We start from the raw sequence: 14,643 nt of genomic DNA, 5'->3' as shown, positions 1-14,643 counted from the left end.
AGTCATGATCTCACAGTTCGTGGGTTCAAGCCCTGCGTCGGGCTCTGTGCTGGCAGCTCAGAGCCTGGAGCCTGCTTCAGATTCCGTGTCTCCCTCTCTCTCTGCCCCTACCCCACCCCTGTCAAAAATAAACATTAAAAAATTAAAAAAAAAAAAAAAAACAACCACTTTTTTGAACTCTATCATATTTAAATAGTTTATGATGAAGTGATCATTATTGTAGGCTGTGTTATAGCCAACCTTTTTTTGAATATACTTAAAAGTGATAATTTGACAAGTTTTCCTCAAGAATTTTTTCCTGTATAACTATCATTTTGAGTGAGTCCCTATCAATCTAAAACTAGATCATCTACTGAGTTAAAAGCAATTTTTCTTTAAACACGTGTTTACCATTTATTTACAAAATGGGGTGCCTGGGTGGCTCAGTCAGTTAAGCGTCTGACTCTTGGTTTTGGCTCAGGTGATGATCTCACAGTTCATGAGTTCGAGCCCCATATCAGGCTCTGCGCAGACAGCATGGAGCCTGCTTGGGATTCTTTCTCCCTCTCTCTCTCTCTCAAAATAAATAAATAAACCTTAAAATAAAATAAAATAAAAATAAAATAAAAATAAAATAAAATAAAATAAAATACTAAAAAACCCATGAGTCCAAAGTAGGCATTATCATTAACTGAAAAAGAAGTTATGTATAAACTATTACTTATCTTAAATTTTCAATTTCTTTATCTCCTCTGAATCATCTCCCTTAGTCCATGAACATTCCTAAATTTTTTCTATCTTAAAAAAAATAAAGTATTCCTAAATTAAAGAGTAGGAAAAAATGAAGTAGTAATGCCTATCCTTTCTCTTTTGTTTCATTATCATATTTTTTCAAAAATAGTTTATACTTATTGTTGCCACTTCTTACCTTTCTTTAGTTAACATTTATGGAGCATCTAATACAGTGACATTCAACCCCATGGCACATTCAAATCATCTGGGAAGCTTTTTTTTGTTTGTTTTACAAGGGTACAAAGGCTCGAGGCCTCACCTTAAGTGAAGCTTGTGCATCCAAGTTTGTTTATAAACTCTCCAATTGATTCTAATGTGCAGCTAGAGTTGAAAACCAATGATCTAATGTATGCCAGGCACTCTACTGGAATTACAAAGATTAGTAAAACACAAGGCCTGCTCTTGAAGAACAAAGGAATTAGGAAAACCGGGTAAATCTATTTAAAAAATTGGTAAATGTTATAACAAAGGTATATACAAATTTCTAAGGGAGCATAGATAGGCCAGGATATAAAAGTCATGAGGGAAGTTTTTGGTCTGGTTACCGAAGGATTGTTTACAATGCAAGACATGAACGAAAGGCCATTTCTGGAAGAAGAAAAGCATATACACACCTTTTAGACTTGGGTAATCTGGCTTTTCTCTACCTGCTCCCTGCTGCAGGGCTCTAATAAAATTGCTCTCTTAAAGGCAACCAGTGGAAGGAAATAATAAAGATTAGAGCAGAAATAAATGATAGAGAAAACTAAAAAAAAAAAAAAAAAAAAAAAAATCAATAGAACAGAGCAATGAAATCAAGAGCTGGTTCTTTGAAAAAATAAAATTGATAAACCTCTTGCCAAACTTATCAAAAAGAGAAAGGACCGAAATAAGTAAAATCACAAATGAGAGAGGAGAAATAACCAACATCACAGAAATACAAACACTTATATGAGATTATGCCAACAAACTGGACAGAAGAAATGGATGAATTCCTACAAACATACAAATTAACAAAACTGAAACAGGAAGAAATAGAAAACTTGAACAGACTGATAACCAACAACGAAATTGAACAAGTAATCAAAAACTCCTAACAAACAAAATTTCAGGACCAGATGGCTTCACAGGTGAATTCTACCAAACATTTAAAGAGTTTATACCTATTCTTCTCAAACTATTCTATATAAAATAGAAAATGATGGAAAACTTCCAAATTCTTTCCATGAGGCCAGCATCACCCTGATACCAAAACCAGATGAAGACACCACAAAGAAAGAGAGCTACAGACCAATATCTCTGATGAACATAGATACTAGCAAAATACTAGCAAACCAAATCCAACAATGCATTAAAAAAAAATCATTCACCACAATCAAGTGGGATTTATTCCTGGGTTGCAAGGGTGGTTCAATATTCACAAATCAATTAATGTGATATATCATATTAGAAGAAAGGATAAGAACCATATGATCATTTCAATAGCTACAGAAAAAGCATCTGACAAAGCACAACTTCCATTCATAATAAAAAACCTGAACAAGTAGGTTTAGATGAAACACACCTCAACATAATAAAGGCCATCTATGAAAAACCCCCAGCTAATATCATCCTCAAAGGGGACAAACTGACAGCCTTTCTTCTATGGTCATGAACAAGATAGGGATGTCCACTCTCACCACTTTCATTTAACATAGTACTGGAAGTCCTAGCCATCAGACAGAAAGAAATAGAAAGCATCCAAGTTGGTAAGGAAGAAGTAAAACTTTCACTAGTCACAAATGACATGATACACTCTATATAGAAAACCCAAAAGACTCCACCAAAAAACTGCCAGAACTGTTAAATGAATTCAGTAAAGTTTCAGGATACAAAATCAAAGTACAGAAATTTGTTGCATTTCTATATGCCAATAATGAAGCAGCAGAGAGAAAGCAAGGAATCAATCCCATTTACAACTGCACCCAAAACAATTAAGATACCTAGAAATAAACCTAACCAAAGAGGTGAAAGACCTGTACTCTGAAAACTATAAAACACTGATGACAGAAACTGGAAGAAATGAAAAGACATCCCATGCTCATGGATTGGAAGAATACTGTTAAAATGTCTATACTACCCAAAGCAATCTACACATTTAATGCAATCCCTATCAAAATACGAATAGCATTTTTCACAGAGCTAGAGCAAACAATCTTAAAATTTGTTTGGAGCCACAATTGACCCCAAATAGTCAAAGCAATCTTGGAAAAAAAAAAAAAATGCTGAAGACATCACAATTCTGGACTTCAAGTTATATTGCAAAACTGCAGTAATCAAAACAGTATGGTACTGGAACAAAAACAGACACACAGATCAAAAGGACAGAATAGAAAACTCACAAATGTTTTCTATTTTCTACTTGTGACCACAATTACGGTCAATTAATCTTTGACAAAGCAAGAAAGAGGGAAAAAGTCTCTTCAACAAATGGTGTTGGGAAAACTGGACAGCAACATGCAAAAGAATGAAACTGGACCACTTTCTTTTACCATACACGAAAATAAACTCAAAATGTATGAGAAACCTAAATATGAGACAGGAAACCATAAAAATCCTACAAGAAAACGTCAGCAGTAACTTCTTTGATATTGGTTGTAGCAACCTCTTTCTAGATAGGACTCCTGAGGAAAGGGAAACAAAAGCAAAAGATAAACTTTTGGGAATATACCAACATAAAAAGCCTCTACACAGTATAGGAAACAATCAAGAAAATTAAAAGGCAACCTACAAGGGGCACCTGGGTGGCTCAGTTGGTTAAATGGCCAACTCTTGACCTCAGCTCAGGTCTTGATCGCAGGGTTGTGAATTCAAGCCCCATACTGGGCTCTGCGCTGGGTATGAAGCCCACTTATAAATAAATAAATAAATAAATAAATAAATAAATAAATAAATAAATGGCAACCTATGAAATGGGAGATGATATTTACAAATAACATACCTGATAAAAGGCTAGTATCAAAATAAAGAACTTTTAAAACTCAACATCTCAAAAATGAATCCAAATTAAAAATGGTCAGAAGACATGAACAGACATTTTTCCAAAGAAGACATACAGACGGCCAACAGATGCATGAAAAGATGCTCAATATCATTCATCATTAGGGAAATGCAAATCAAAACTACAATGAGGTATCACCTCACACCCGTCAGAATGGCTAAAATCAAGAACACAAGAAATGACAGGTGTTGGCAAGGATGTGGAGAAAGAGGAACCTTCTGGCATTGTTGGTGGGAATGCAAACTGATACAGATGTGGCAAATACATAAATGGAATATTACCCAAGCATAAAAAAGAATGAAATACTGCCATTGCAAGGACATAGACAGAGCTAGAAACTATTATGCTAAGCAAAGTAGTTAGCCAGAGAAAGCCAAATATCACATGATTTCACTCATATGTGGAATTTAAGAAACAAAACAAAGGAGCAAAGGGAAAGAGAGAGAGAGAGAGAGCGAGAAAGGGGCAAACCAAGAAACAGATTCTTAACTATAGAGAACTAACTCATGGTTACCAGAAGGGAGGTGGGCAGGGGGGATGGGTGAAATAGATGATGGGGATTAAGGAATGCATATGTTGTGATGAGCACTGGATGATGTATGGGAGTGTTGAACCACTACATTGTACACCTGAAACTACTATTACACTGTACGTTAACTAACTGGAATTTAAATAAAAACTTAAAAAAAAAAAGGCCACCAGTGATCTCTAGTCCACTGCTTAAATAGCCTTATCTGTGCTAGTTTTCCCCCTATAAAACAGGTATAACAACAAAATTACTCTGACAACTGAGAGATTAATGTAGTATAGATAGTGGCATACCATAGATAAAATGTTTCTCATCCCCTTTATCTTAAATATAAAGGCTTTTCTCAAACCTATATTCCTTCTTAATCTCTGAAACGCTGTTATTGCTCCTTCTAGAAATTCTCTTCAAGTTCTGTGACATTAGCACCTACTCTGTACTACAACACAGATTTCTACTTCAAGGATCATCCCTCACCTTTTTGTTTCTCTCCTTCTTATATTTTCTAAATAAGTGTATATGCAAAAGTATATGCTCTCTGACCTCTCCTCTTTGCTATGTCTAAGCTTGTTCTTTTAACAGTTTCATTCCATCTTGTGGCCACAAAAGAGAAATTTCCAAATCTGTATAAAATATCTGGGACTGTTTTTTCCAAGTTCCATTTCTGTTTCCCTATCTTCTAGGCATGTTCAAACAGACATTCTGCTAGCATTTCAGTATAACCTGAGTCAAACTCACCATTACTCCTCCCAGCTGTCCATCCTCTTCCTGAGTTCCCTAGTTAATGGTGGTACCACTTCCTAGTTATCCAGATTTTAACGTTCAGTTATCCCTGATTCTCCCATTTCCACTACATTCACTCACCAAGTCCTGTTGATTCCAACTCTGAAATCTGTTAGCAATGTTTTTTTTCTTCATGTCTTGTGAAACTACTTTAAGTCACGTCTCAACACTTAACTCAAGTTCCCACTGTTCTTACTAGCTCCTATAGTATGTCTAGAGCCAAGGTGCTCAACCAGGGACAATTTTGTCCTATAGAGAACAATCTGATTATCATGCCAGGGAGTGGGGAGGGAGGTGTTATTGGCACCATGTGAGCCAAGGATGCTATTAAACATCTTACAGTGCATAGGACAGCCCTTGCAATGTTTTCTGACCCCCAAGTGTCAATAATGCTGAGGCTGAGAAAACCCTGTGCTATTCAGTAGCACAGTTCATCTTTGCATCTCTTAACTTGCAAAACACCTAATATAACTCATACTCTCTGTTCATTCCCAGTTTCCTATTTTTACTTCCTTTGTTGTGCACTGAAGCATGAGCCTGCACCCCAACTGATGTCTACCATCCTCCTAGGCAGAAGTAATTTTTCTGTCTTCTGAATTTCCATGAACTTATTACTTTTTGATGCTATACTATGTATACATCCATATATATATATATATGTATATATATATATATGTGTGTGTGTGTGTGTGTGTGTATAATTTATCTTTGAATCTATAATATTTCATCTACCAAACAGGTGATCAAATCACCAAACTTCAGTGAGTCTGAAACCTAATACATGGTGTCATTACTGCTAGTCACAAATGCTACAATTCTCTTTTACTCCCCTGACCCTTCTGAAATTAGGTTTATAGATATAACTTGCTTTAGTTAACTAAAACCTGAGCAGTAGTGTAATGATCTCTAAGTGCATGTGTGGTGAGGGAGGGGCAACTTTAAAAATCAGGTGCCTGGGTGGCGCAGATGGTTAAGCATCCAACTCTTGATTTCAGCTCAGGTCATGATCTCACAGTCGTGAGATTGAGCCCCACACGGGCCTCTGCGCTGACAGCACAGAGTCTGCCTGGGATTCTCTCTCACCCTCTCTCTCTGCCCCCACCCCCTCTCACGCTCTTGCTATAAACTTAAAAAAAAAAAGTGTACAGCATGTTACTTTGATACATTTATATATTCTTAATGACTGCCATTGAAGCAATATTTATCATTACTATTTTATATTATACACACTTTATATATTATTGTCTATATTCACTATACGGTATATCACATCTCTATGGCTTATTTACAACTCATTACAAGTTTGTACTCTTAAACACTATCAGTCTTATCCCCCCAACCGCCATCCCCTGGTAACCACCATTTTGCTCTGGTGGGCTCGACTTTTTTATATTTCACATTTTAAGGGATATCGTACAGTACTTGTCTTTCTTTGACTTATCTCACTTAGCATAATGTGCTCAAGGTCCTTCTATGTTGCCATAAATGGCAAGATATTATTCTGGCTCATGGCTGAATAATATTCCATTATATACACATACCACATCAAAAAGCCCAAGTTTACACTGAAATCCTCCAACAGCCTGAAACTCTACATGCCTTCACTGAGCAGGGCCCTTCTGCTGCTGATCCACATTAGACATATTAATTAGAATGTGTAAGGAGATGCCATATAAAGCTCCCTTCCCCAAGCCCCTCATGCCAAGATTTTGGGTTGTTAGTGGTCGCATTATATCTTTGCTTACTTTGATTCACAATCAATGTAAGAGGCATAATTTAATGTACCACTAAAAAAGAAAAACCGCTACTGATTAATATCATAAGCTGTTGATTGCACAATGGAACCTGATTCCAGAGATCTTTTTCTTTTTTCTTTCTTTTTTTTTTTTTTTGAGAGAGAGAGAGAATCACACACCCAAGTGGAAGAGAGGGGCAAAGGAAGAGAGACAGGATCTTAAGTAGCCTGCACACTCAGCATGACACAGGGCTCAATCCCATGACTGCGAGATCACAACCTGAGCCGAAATCAAGAGTTTGAATGCTCAACCAACTGAGGCACCCAGGCATATTTAAAATATGGAAAATTATGAGTACTGGAATCAATGAAGTATGGTATATTTGGTAAATGAATAAACGTGGAGGCAGTTTTCAAAAATTATTTCCATTCACAGTCAATACAAACATTATGAACTAAAATGTGTAAGGAAAAGTTCTCAGACATTAGGTTCAAAGTGAAATGCTTAAATGCTGTAAGAGAAAGAATGTAAAGAGAATACATCTAACCTTCAAAACAAAATTTGTGAAATTCTCCTTTTTTGACAACTATAGATGGTTTTATGGAACCCCTAGTTTTTTTTCTGACATGCACAAATCTTTTGCAGTAAGTTACTGCTTCAGGCAATCAGGCTTTTAGGTCAGAGCACAGAACGACAGGTCAAGTTTTCCAGTCATGCTTTTCAACTTTAAACATTACTTTGCACTCTCTGCTCTGTTTTTACATCCTATGTTTTTACACTAAGACACAACGTTCTATGTATCTAACAATCCTTATTTTATGTAGAAATGGCTCCCAAAAGCACTGAAAAAAGTACTACCAACTTGTTTTAATGTGCAAAGTCTAAAAAACTCCACTAATGGGGCGCCTGGGTGGCTCAGTCAGTTAAACGTCTGACTTCAGCTCAGGTCACGATCTCGCGGTCTGTGAGTTTGAGCCCCGCGTCGGGCTCTGGGCTGATGGCTCAGAGCCTGGAGCCTGCTTCGGATTCTGTGTCTCCCTCTCTCTCTGCCCCTCCCCCGTTCATGCTCTGTCTCTCTCTGTCTCAAAAATAAATAAACGTTAAAAAAAAATTAAAAAAAAAAAAAAACCTCCATTAATGATACAGCAGCTATAAAGTTTCTGCTTGCTACAGGAAGTTTTACATTCTGTTCATCCAATGACAGAATCATTCGTCTACAGAATGAAATTAGGAATGAATATTTTCTACATTAATAGCTTACTGGTTTAGTTTACTTTCTGGTTAATAAGAACATTGTAAATTTTACATTAATTATGATTGCAACTTACATTGCTTTCAAATACAAACAAAACTTAAAAAAAAAATTTTTTTTAATGTTTACTTATTATTGAGAGACAGAGAGAGACAGAGCATGAGCAGGGGAGGGGCCGAGAGATGGAGAGACACAGAATCTGAAGCAGGCTCCAGGCTCCGAGCTGTCAGCACATAGCCCGACGCGCGGCTCGAACCCACGAACTGTGAGATCATGACCTGGGCCGAAGTTGGACGTTTAACCGACTGAGCCACCCAGGGGCCCCCTAACAAAACTTCTGAAACCAAATTATGATTATATAGTGAGGGAGAACTATATAAACTACTTATAAAGAATATTTAGCATGTGTGAATGATTTAAACCATAGCCAATATGGAGCTGTACCTGTACCTTGAGCACCAAGAATTTCATTTGATTATCTAAATCTTTAAAATCTATAGCATTATTTAGAAATGAAAAATTCATGTACCTAAATTTTCCCTCAAAAACTTGACTTTATATGTTACTTCTACTTTTCATAAAACTGTTTTAACTTTGTGAATTCACAATTCCTTTTTCATTCACTCATTGAACCCTTCTACTCACCACATGCAGCATAATGACAGATGCTAAGAATATTATTTCTGTACTTAGGAATTCCAGAACAAGAGGAAAAAGACAGTTAAGCACATAACTGTTATGCAAAATTGTATTTAATACTAATGATACAGAGCTCAGAAGAGTTATTAAACCAGTCATGTGATCTGAGATAAATCTTGAGGAATGAGTAAGATTTTCATCTTTCAAAAAAAGAAAAAAAAAGGACAGATCAGGGAGCAGTACCAACACTCAAAGTGGATAAGAAGTCATCTGCAGATAAAAATAACTATAATGTATTGTGTGTTTACTACATGCCAGGTACCATTTACACTTATCCTCACATTTTAGAGGAAACTGAGGCTGAGAGGCTAAATAATTTACCCAAGGTGCTAGACATGGACTAGCATGTAGGTCTCTGAATTCACAGTATGATTAAATAACAGTACACATATTGGAGTCAGACCTATTTAGGTTAGAATGGAACACAAGGCCATGAATATGATTTTTAAGAGTTGAGCTTCCTAGTAAAGGCAATGGAGGATTCAGCAACTAAAAGTTTGGGAATATATAAACATATTAAAACATGGCTTGGATACAAGAAGCTGGAGGCATTAGTCTAGAAAGTTTACAATAAAAGCCTAGCAGTGGCAAATACAACAGAAGGTAAAGACCAGCTATGACATTCTTCTAACCCTACTTTTCTTCCCCTGCCTTTATTTCCTTATTTCCTTAACTGTGTAGTCTCAGAGCAGCTACAATCAATTTGCATTCCGTTCATACAGTAAAATTTTATTACTAAACAAGAGTAGTTAATAACATAAGTAACAACAGTTAATAGTCTGGTCAACTGAGAAGTAATAAACTAAATATTAATATCAATGAATTACCTTTTTAAGCATAAGAAACATTTTGATGATAGAAGTGACAAGATTCGGAAACAGATTGTAAGGTACAGAGCTCAAGGAGACAAAAGTTAAAGCTGAAGTTAAAAACCTGGATGACCAGAATAATGGGAATAGAGAAGGAGAAAAATGAGTAAGAGGAGATAGATTTCTGCCCCACTTTGTGTAGGGGGAAAGGGGAGGGGACTTCATGTATTTACTTGTAGGAAGGTTCCATTTAAACACATCTTATTAACTATCTCCTGTAAAAAGGACCAACAATAAAAATGTGCGACCAGTGCTCAGAAGAGAAGTTAGGGCCGAGCTATATACTCAAGACACATTTACAAAGATATAAAAGTTGCAACTATGGAAGTGGACCGCTAATCACTGGGGAAAGGTGAGAGGGATTATGCAGGGTGGAGGAAGGGGGGGGAGGGGAGCCGGATCCTTTCCAACAAATAACTGTCTTCCTTCTGGAGCTTAGGAGTGACTTCCCACTGTACAGAGGGGTGTGAAGCGAATAATTCTCCTGCTTTGAGCCTTATACCATAATTTCATATAATTTCAAATTCACAAAAATGCTTTGCTGTACAATGCAGCTGACCCCAGAAGTGGAAAACATGAATTATTTTTGGCCTAGAGTTTCTAAACTATGAAAAATGATCAGTCAGATACACTACAACAAATGAAACTTTAAAGAACTTCACTGCGCTTCTTCAGATAATTTTATTCCCTATTAACCCAGGGGCCAAAGGTGAAAGATTATTAAATTTCACAGTGGTATCCTCACAAAGCAATTGTACATGATTTTAAAAAGCAAAGATGTTATTCTAGATTAATTTCTAAAATGCTTCCTATCAGATATGAAACTATACCAGTAGCGTAAAATTTTTAAACGTGTTAAACAGTAATAAACTTTGCTCTAAAATGATCAAACACAACTTAAATTTAGAACCCAACATTATTTAATGTTTGGTATTTACAATTTTTATTACAAACAAAAAGAACTATGTTTGTTTCTTCAACATTAGCCATCAACAAATTAAACACAAAAATAAACCCAGAAGAGGGTCCTATCATCATTTACTAAGGAAACATAATGCCACAAGAGCATCAACTTTGGTTTCAGACAAACAGGTTTAAATACCACCTCTGTCACTTTTTACTTAGGTGTCCTTGGGAGAATTACTTAAAGCTTCTGACGTATCTGTAAAATGGTATTACATGAAATGGTAACAATAAAACCTACCTCAAACTTACAACAAATTAATGAATCTAGCGTCTAACTGAGCCATGCATATACAAAGTATGAGTATTATGTAAGTTAATAGCTTGCCTTCTTCAGATCTGCAATCAATAATGGAAATTCCAACAACCTAAAAATTTTAAAAGCTTATTTTTGAAAATTACAAACAAGGTGGCAGAAAAAGTAACACGATTTAAATATTAGTTTAAAAATACCACCTTTTAAAATTCTACTTCTGATTCTATACCCAGCTGTCCTACTCCCAAAAGATTAAAAAAACATTTAGATAACTGAAATGACAAAAGTGTTAGAATTTCACTTAACTAGTTACTTGAATTTAACCCAGAAGTTTGGTCAGCTGTCTTCTTAATCACTAAATATATCAATGAAATCTATATGAAAATATCTTCAGAATAATCTTACAAAACTCGAAATAAAAACAAAAACACCAAATTCCTTCAAATTAGAATTTTCATTCATTTACTCTTAAACCATTGTGTTGCAGCCTGGAGAATAAGACACCCTACCCCTCCGCCTTTATGGAGCTTAGTGCCCTGAGAATGCCCAGATAATGAGGAACCTTGTCATCTCATTTTGAAAAAACTTTGCTATTTTAGGCCTTTACAACACATGACAGGACTGTATTAACTCCCACACTGAATACTCAATCCTCAGCCAGATTCTAGCCACTTGAACTACTCATCAGTACTTAAGAACGGTAGAATAAAAACATGAGAATTCCTTTAAAAACTTTTCAGCACTTTAAATATGTGTGTGCCCGGTTGCATACATTTTCAGATGACAACTCCTGGTTATTTATCAATGTAACATGGCACAGCAACTTTTATGTATACAGGGATCTGCTTGGTTCTCCCCATCTTGTCCTTTTATTATCACTTTCACCGAAGAGCACAAGAGAAAGAAAAAGACTTCCGAAATTGAAGATGAGGCCGACTTCTGCATATTCACATCGGGAAGGAGACAGAACATTACATTTCGGTGCAAGTTTATATTACAGGATATAAAAACACTTGGGGCAGGGAGTTCCAACTGAAAACATCCTTAGGCTTACATGAGGATTTCTTAAACATCATGAGGTGTGTGTGTTTCATACACCGCGGTTCTGCTTCGGGAAGTTAAAAAAAAAAAAAAAAAAAAAGAACACTGAAATTAAGAGTGGACACTTGGAAAACTGTATTCACAGGTTATGTCAGTCACTTCTGAGTTTGAGAAACGTCCAAGTCCTTCCCAGAAAAATACTCAAAATTAGTAGCCCCCCCCCCCCTTCACCAGGGAATGCGCCTTCACAGTAGCCAAAGGAAACGGCGAACAAGAGAGACTATTTCAATGATCAGATTTCTTATTTTAAATGCCTGAGAATTTAAATCGTTCATCTGGTTCCAATGTTGTCATAGCATCTAAGGTAAAGCAAAAGGAGCTGCACAATCTCCCCTCTTCAGAAGTCCTAGCAGGACGGTGGAGCGCCACCAAATCGCCCCCTAGAGGGGCTAGTGCCAACCGGGACAGAAAACAACCATGGGGAGGGGATCTTTTTGTGAACCACTCCGCTGCCTTTCAGGGAACACGGAAGCTGCAAGCCTAATGCTAAAGCCGAAAAAAGAAAAGGGGGGAAAAAAAGGAGAGGGGGAGGGAGACTTCCACGGGGAAAGGAAAAAAAGCGTAGAGAACCAGAAAAGGAAGCATTTTGTTTCTGGGAGGAGGGAGTAGAAGGGAGAAGCGAAGGTCTTCTTCCTAAGCGATTTTTTTTTCCTTTACCCCTCACCCGGGCTACAGTCTTCGGCCAGGCCATCGGGCAGAGCACCGCCCTTGGGCCGCTCCCAGGCCGGGACACGGACCCGTCTGCAGTCCCCAGACCCCGCGCAGGGCCCCGCGACAGAGGAGGAACGAGAGGGTTCCCAGCGGCCGCCGCCCTCTGCGCCCCCCGCGCCCCCCGCCTCCGCGCCAGGCGCCGCCGCCCGGCTCCTACTTCCTATTTTCGGAGCACACACCCTACAAGGAGCGGAGCGGAGCGAGCAGGCCTGCCAGAGACCTGCCCCCGCGCGGGGCCTCGGGTGACTGACAGGGGCAGGCACTAGGGTGCAGCGAGGAGAGGAGGAGGAAGGGCAGCCGAGGGCACAAACCAATGCCCTTCCCCGGCGGCCAGAATCCGGGCTGACACGCCAGGGTTCTACTGACTCCCCCATGACGGACTCCGCCACCTCCGCGGCACTTACCTTCTCCTCATCAGACAACTGCTCCTCCAGATCCGCCATTTTCCTTCTGGCGACAAACCGCGGCGGCGGCGGCGGCGGCAGCGGCCACCTGACTTCCCCCTTTCCGTGCGGTCCTCCGCGCCGCGCGCCTCCGCCAAGGGAGGGGCCCGCAGCCCAGGTCGCCGCGCGCGCGCCCCGGAGCCCCGCCTCTCTCCAGCCGGCCCGCGGGGAGTCTGCACGAGGCTGTGCGCGTGCGCAGGAGGCTGGAAGGCCTGGGAGGGAGGAGGAGTCGCCTACCCCCGCCTGCTGCAGACTTGTCAGCATCATGAGTATAGGATCCTTTCTCCACTAGTGACCATATGGACCCAGTCTGCGACGAGTACATTCTGAGCCCTTGATTGTGTTCCCATCAAGCCCTCAACTGTGCTAGCTCAAATGTGATAAAGTGTACGAATAGAAGCTTTTTAAACAATCTTTTTAAAAATTACCAGAAAAATACTGTTTTTATGGAAATATGTACACATAACCCAGCCCATAATTAGAACATTGTTCTTGATATATCCATGTATTCATTTAAGAAATATTTATTGGTTCTTTATTGTGTGGCGGGTACTATGTTAGTCCCTGGGAATATACAACATTAAATAAAATCCAGAGAAACCCCTGTTCTCAAGAGGCTCAGTGTCTATTCCTTAAACATTGAGCAGTTAGGGAAAGCACTGTACTATTGCAGGGGAATACAAAGTTATGTTAGACATAGATCCTACTCTTTTGAATTTAATTGCTAGATTAAATACAGAGAACCCAGTAAAATTTGAATTTCAGATAAACAATAAATATATATTTTAAGCATAAGTATGTCCCATGAAGCATTTGAGCTATATTAAAAAAGTATTCATTGTTTTCAAATTGTATTTGGAATCTATTACTTTTATTTGAAAAATCTGGGAACCTCACTTGTGACCACTTCAAGTTTAGCAAGACAGTGGAGTTATAGTAAAAGCTGTATATATGAATTGGCTCGGAATTTTGTTAAAATGCAGTTACTGATTCAGTAGGTCCATTGGGGCTGGAGACTCTGCATTTCCAACAAGCTCCCAGGTGATGCCAATGCTGCTGGTTTGGAGACCACACTTGTTAGCAAGGTTTTAGAATATAGACAGGAGTTAGGACTTTAATCATTCTGTTGTACACCTAAAACTAAATCAATGTTATATTTCAATTATCTCTCGGTTTTAAAAATACTTTTTAAAATTTCATTCAGTAGAAAATGAGAAGTTGTTGACAACTGTTGAACAGTGACGTGGCGTCAGAAACATATCTAGCAAGATGAATCTGACAACTGCAAGGTGTAAATAACACATCTGAAAGTACCTTAACAAGTTCAAATCATGACACATACATAAAATACTGTTATTAAGTAATTTACTGCGTGTTCGTAGATGCAAATCATTGTTTCTTGTGGATGGAAAACAAACAAAAACCGTGCTACTGAAAAGCTCATAGTCCATTCAGAGAGAACAGGAAGGGGATGCTTGCTGACACATGCAGGAAAAAGCAGGTGTGCTGTTGAG

General features: G+C 38.3%; 1 protein-coding gene across 2 annotated transcripts in view; it reads right to left on the bottom strand.

Annotated features, from left to right (window-relative positions):
• CAPZA2 (capping actin protein of muscle Z-line subunit alpha 2) overlaps positions 1–13,347 on the bottom strand; it is a 68,584-nt gene extending 55,237 nt beyond the window's left edge. For both annotated transcript variants that reach the window (XR_007460282.1, XM_049642979.1), the window contains exon 1: positions 13,091–13,347. Coding sequence is in view for 1 of the 2 variants with exons in the window: in XM_049642979.1 (XP_049498936.1) it covers positions 13,091–13,129 (39 nt within the window). In the remaining variant the exon portion in view is untranslated. The remainder of the gene's footprint in view (positions 1–13,090) is intronic.
• Between the last annotated feature and the right edge of the window lie 1,296 nt (positions 13,348–14,643).

Source organism: Panthera uncia, chromosome A2 (genome assembly GCF_023721935.1).
Source record: "Panthera uncia isolate 11264 chromosome A2, Puncia_PCG_1.0, whole genome shotgun sequence".
NCBI classification, from domain to species: domain Eukaryota; kingdom Metazoa; phylum Chordata; class Mammalia; order Carnivora; family Felidae; genus Panthera; species Panthera uncia.
The sequence above is the reverse complement of the archived record's forward strand: the minus strand, read 5'-3'. Positions and strand labels throughout refer to the sequence as shown.